Source organism: Austrofundulus limnaeus, unplaced genomic scaffold (assembly GCF_001266775.1).
Source record: "Austrofundulus limnaeus strain Quisiro unplaced genomic scaffold, Austrofundulus_limnaeus-1.0 Scaffold66, whole genome shotgun sequence".
Lineage (NCBI taxonomy): Eukaryota > Metazoa > Chordata > Actinopteri > Cyprinodontiformes > Rivulidae > Austrofundulus > Austrofundulus limnaeus.
The window spans coordinates 894,512-899,284 of NW_013952468.1; the positions used below are offsets into that span (position 1 = coordinate 894,512).

General features: G+C 39.2%; 2 protein-coding genes across 2 annotated transcripts in view; one reads left to right on the forward strand and one right to left on the reverse strand.

Annotated features, from left to right (window-relative positions):
• gsg1l (gsg1-like) overlaps positions 1-2,859 on the forward strand; it is a 6,263-nt gene extending 3,404 nt beyond the window's left edge. Inside the window, exons 3-5 of the mRNA XM_014010244.1 lie at positions 624-776; positions 1,671-1,782; positions 2,239-2,859. Coding sequence (XP_013865698.1) covers positions 624-776; positions 1,671-1,782; positions 2,239-2,533 — 560 coding nt within the window. The 3' untranslated portion in view covers positions 2,534-2,859. The remainder of the gene's footprint in view (positions 1-623; positions 777-1,670; positions 1,783-2,238) is intronic.
• A 604-nt stretch (positions 2,860-3,463) lies between these two features.
• Positions 3,464-4,773, reverse strand: part of tmc5 (transmembrane channel like 5) — a 6,731-nt gene continuing 5,421 nt past the window's right edge. The window contains exons 15-17 of the mRNA XM_014010154.1: positions 4,616-4,694; positions 4,426-4,518; positions 3,464-4,350 (exon numbers count right to left, since the gene is read on the reverse strand). Of these exons, the coding sequence (XP_013865608.1) occupies positions 3,754-4,350; positions 4,426-4,518; positions 4,616-4,694 (769 nt within the window). The 3' untranslated portion in view covers positions 3,464-3,753. The remainder of the gene's footprint in view (positions 4,351-4,425; positions 4,519-4,615; positions 4,695-4,773) is intronic.

A 4,773-nucleotide genomic window follows, 5' to 3' on the forward strand; every position in this document is an offset into this window, starting at 1 on the left:
ATAAATAAATAAATAAATAAATAAATAAATAAATAAATAAATAAATAAATAAACTGAACATGGTTGACTTGAAAAATGAATCAGCTGTTGATCAACATCTCTTCATTACTTTCTGAATGTTTCATCAAAATCTGTCCTCGGGTTCATGAGATATTTTGCTAACACTGCAGACAAACAAACATGTACACAGACCAAAGCAAAAACATCAGAAGTGGGCAATAATAACTCTTTATTAAGGTTTAGAAGTTAAAAAAATATATTAAAATGTCTTTTAAAATAAATAACTGTACATTGGGACAGTTTTAAATATGAACAAATATTCCCATTCTTTTTTCTGTGTAATCAGAAACCAAAAAATACGTAAAATAAAAACATAACAGCATGTATTTGATGAGAGAAAATCATATTTTTATTTAACTTTAGTGAGTATAGATTAGAAAGCTGGTTGAGTTATTGTTGATTTTCATTTTTTGTCCCCTTGGTGGCACTCATACTCTGTAAGTGGCGCCACCAGCGAGCTCAATAATTTTGTAACTCTAAATATATTCTCCAATAACATTTGAAAGTTTAGCATTTGAAGTCTTTTTATTCAAGTTTACATAGTAATTCTGTGTCATCATTAGGGATGCTGTGGCTGTCGGTGGTTTCAGAGATGTTGTACATTTTTCTCCTGATGGTGGGCTTCGGTCTCATGTGTGTGGAGCTGGTCCACTCCAGCAACGTCATCGATGGACTCAAGCTCAATGCCTTTGCTGCCGTCTTCACTGTGCTCTCAGGTGGTCTGAGTTTACTTGTCTCGAACTTAAACTTTAAATGTACACGTTTGGTTCTGGTTGTGCATCACTTTGAAACACTCAGCAAACAAATAAAGCTAAAATTTGTTTTAAAGTGAATTTTAATGAAAAGTCACAAAGGACATTTTCATTTTTGATACTGATAACAAGAGTACACAGAGAGAGATAGCCTGGCCATTTATCAGTAGTTAATACTTTCTCAGTCAAAGAGGCATAAGTCATCCTCCAGGCTAGGTTAATAGTTAGCTAAGCAAGGGTTTGTTTTTATACTGGATGGACAATAAGGAAAATAAGTAAGAAGTAGTGTGCACAACACCAATACAAAAAAGGAGAAATTCTGARGAAWCACAAAAATGGGATAACCAGCTCTCCAAAAATATCAGCATGCTTTAAYAARGGCAGARAACAGGACACGTTTCGGCTACATGCCATCGTCAGCTTTTTTTTTTATGCTTATTTATACCAGAAGGAAGCTACATYAKMTCATGTSAAACCTCCACACTTTYACTTGACATTSTTTTTGTTTAGTTTATGCCTGTTTCCAAACRAATATAGACAGCATAAATGCTGAAAAGGCCGAGACAGTAGACTGATACATTCACAGCATCATCAGCACCGTCAGTACTGTCAGCATCATCAGCATCATCACATTAACACAGGTGTTGTTTGGTTGACAAAACAGCTTTAAATAAAAACAAAACCAATGTGCAAAAGTGTAGGTGTTTAATATTAACGCAAAGTTTCAATAAATTCTTACAAATTTGGAGGAATTTCAAATTTTCATTAATTGTGAATTTTAAACAGATTCACATCTAAGAATCTATCAGTGTTTACCTTACTGGTTTCCTGAACAACATGTTTTCTCTATTATCTCAGGTCTCCTGGGCATGGTGGCTCATGTCATGTACACTCAGGTCTTCCAGGTCACCGTCAGCCATGGCCCGGCTGACTGGAGACCCTACAACTGGGATTACGGGTGGTCTTTCTGGTAGGACTCCACAAACACAACAGCAGCTTATTCCGTCTATTATTATGCATGAGAAATCGGAGTAAAAACTGACACGTTAAGATTTCCATCCTGCATCTTGTCTCTTTTCTTACCTTTTCTCCAGCATCRCTGTCAGTAATGAAAGAGGCCAAAAGCTCTCATGTTATGACAGGATTAGTCTTTGGTGTCCAAATCCCCAATTCAGGCGTGATTGGAATTGCATAAGGGGATAATACCTCACTCCTATATAATATATGCAGTATGCTGAAATTCATTTTAGAGGATCAACAATTATTGAGATTTTGTTAGAATTAACCTACTTGTGTGAAACATACATTTGATGTTTTTATTTTATCATGCAGGTCGACCAAATCTGCTAGAAAAACGGAGTTTTCGCAGCAGAAAAKAAAGTAAATCATTGTTATTATTTATTTCCGTTTGCTGTGTTTGTATCAGCTTGGCTTGGGCGTCTTTCACCTGCTGTATGGGGGCATCCGTCACCACGCTCAACTCCTACACCAAGACCGTCATCGAGTTCAGACACAAACGCAAGACGTTCGAGCAAACTATCCGGGGCGAGAACACTCGGGAGGCTTACGGATATTTCCGGGATCACTCCTTGCACTCCATCTCCGAAACGGTGAATGTTTACTCCAGCCAGTGTCTGAAAAGTGGCAGGAGGACTCCCATACCTGCCGGCTCCTTGGACCTGAGTGACTTTGCAGCCTCTCTGGGGGAGGAYCAGTGCTGAGACGGCCATGACACTTCTCCCAGCGGCTCATCTTGGAACGTCAAGAGATGCTTTTGACTCTTGAGTGTTTTACGCAGACTGAGGGTTTGTGAGGACACTTTTAGCATTTCAACACTGCCTTAAATAAAAACAGGTCACGGAGCTCAAACTGGAGGAGACCAGCTACGAAGTGGGGAAAAGTGGACGTTCTGTGAAACGCGTGGATACATTTGTCAGTTTTTGTAACTAAATATAATGTGAAAATTCAAAGAAAATGTTGAGTGTGTTTATAAAAACAGAGCGAGAGGCTCTCAGTTTCTAACAGCCTTATTAAACATAAAATAAAATAAATGCAAAGATGAGAAAATGTTTCAACCTGGTTTTATTTATTTTCAAATAAAAACATAAAAGAGTGAAAACAATGTGCCTAAAATGGTTTATAAAGTGTAAATAATGGTGATGTTTGTGCACCGAATAGTTGTGATAAATAATGCATAACTGTTCACTGGATTCTGAAAATGAAGATATTTTAATATATAACATATTTAAATGCATATCTCCTGCTGTTCTTCATGCTGGAGTTTTATATTAGTCAAACCTTGAAAACAGTATTTGTACTTGTACACAAACATTATAAACTAGCTGTTTAGCAGAAATCTTTTTCTTTTTTTTATAAGTATGTCATTGGTGAGTGGAGATTTAAAATGATTATTTAATGCAAAAAAAAACATTGGAACTTCTAGCTTAACCTCGTAAATCAGAGAAATCTGTAGGTTAAAAATGAAGTATTTCAGAAAATTTTGATGTAAATCCTGTTTTTTCTAAAAAAACAAATTCAGTTTCATTTTCTCAAAAGGATATATAAATATAAAGTTTGAACAAACAGCTGTGCAAAACAGAACAACGTTAACTTCTAGTAATATACAGAAGTTTCATTTGAAAGGGCACGAGAATAAAACTAATGTTTATTCTGTATTTCTACACCAAAGCTCAGCATTAAAGGTAGATACAGGAATATATTAGTATAATATAATTTTATAAAAAAATACACTTTAAGAGGTGAACCTGCACTCTCTATTTGTCCTGTTATAGTTTTTACATTAATAATATTGTGTGTAGGACTCAGTGTGTTGATTTCAGTCTTAACATTTTTAGATGTTTTTTTTTTGTGTGTGTGTGTGTGTGTGTGTGCGTGTGTGTGTGAGAGAGAGAGAGAGTTTTTTGCTTTTGAAAGACATTGCTCAGTAACCATCGTCGTATTCATTCTGTGCCTGTTGCCGGGCCAACATGGCCTGGATGAGAGCGCTGGAGCCAGAAGGAGCTGGGTTCTGCAGTGGAGCCGGGGTCCACAGACTCCTCTCCTCTTCCTCTGCTCTCTGCCTGGCTTGCATGACTTGAACCATCACACTGGACACGGGTGACGCCAGGCCTCGCGGATCCTCGTCTGCGCTCTCCTCCCTCAGCACGGCCTGCGCGACGGCGCTGGGTCTGTCGACGGGGTTTCTGTCATTAAAGTCAGTTACACTCCAGTACTCATCCCTGTCGTTACTCTGAGCTCTCTGCCGGGCTGCCATGGCCTGCTCAACGGCGCTGAGGGATGAAGGGTGTTCGTCAGGCCCCTGGTCAAAGTCTTCACTCTGCCTCTCAGCTCTCTGTCGGGCCAGCAAGGCCTGCGTGACGGCGCTGGAGCTGGAAATGTCAGAGGGAACAGAGACTCCGCCCAGGCTGCGACTCTGCTCCTCTTCCTCCAGCTGCTGGCGAGCGAGTAGAACCTGAACCATGGCATTCGAGTTGGACTGACTTCCTGAGGAGCGGCCATCTGAGCGTCGACTCGAGGGCTGAAGGAGAAAAAATTAAATCTTGAGTTTGGAGATACAAGTGGAGCTTACTACAAAAACAGAATCAGAACAGACCCCTCTTTGAGTCATTGGTTTGGGAGTGATCTGAGGGTGAGAGCTCTGCAGGCTTTGTATTTTCTCCAGCAAGAAGGTCTTGTCTTTTCCCTCCTGGTGAGAAAACAAATCAGAAACAGACAGAGAAGAAAATATAAAATAGATGCCCAAACTGAAATGTTTAAATTGAACATTTTTAGAGTGAACTCACATTAATGATCTGCTGTCGGAGCAGAGCGATGAGCTCTTTGCGGCCTTGAATGAGTTGCCAGAAGATGTAAATGACAACACTGAAGGACAAAAACATGATCAGGATTGTTGAACTGATCAACTCTCAGTGTCAGCTCAAGGGCGTAACTTTAAGTCTAC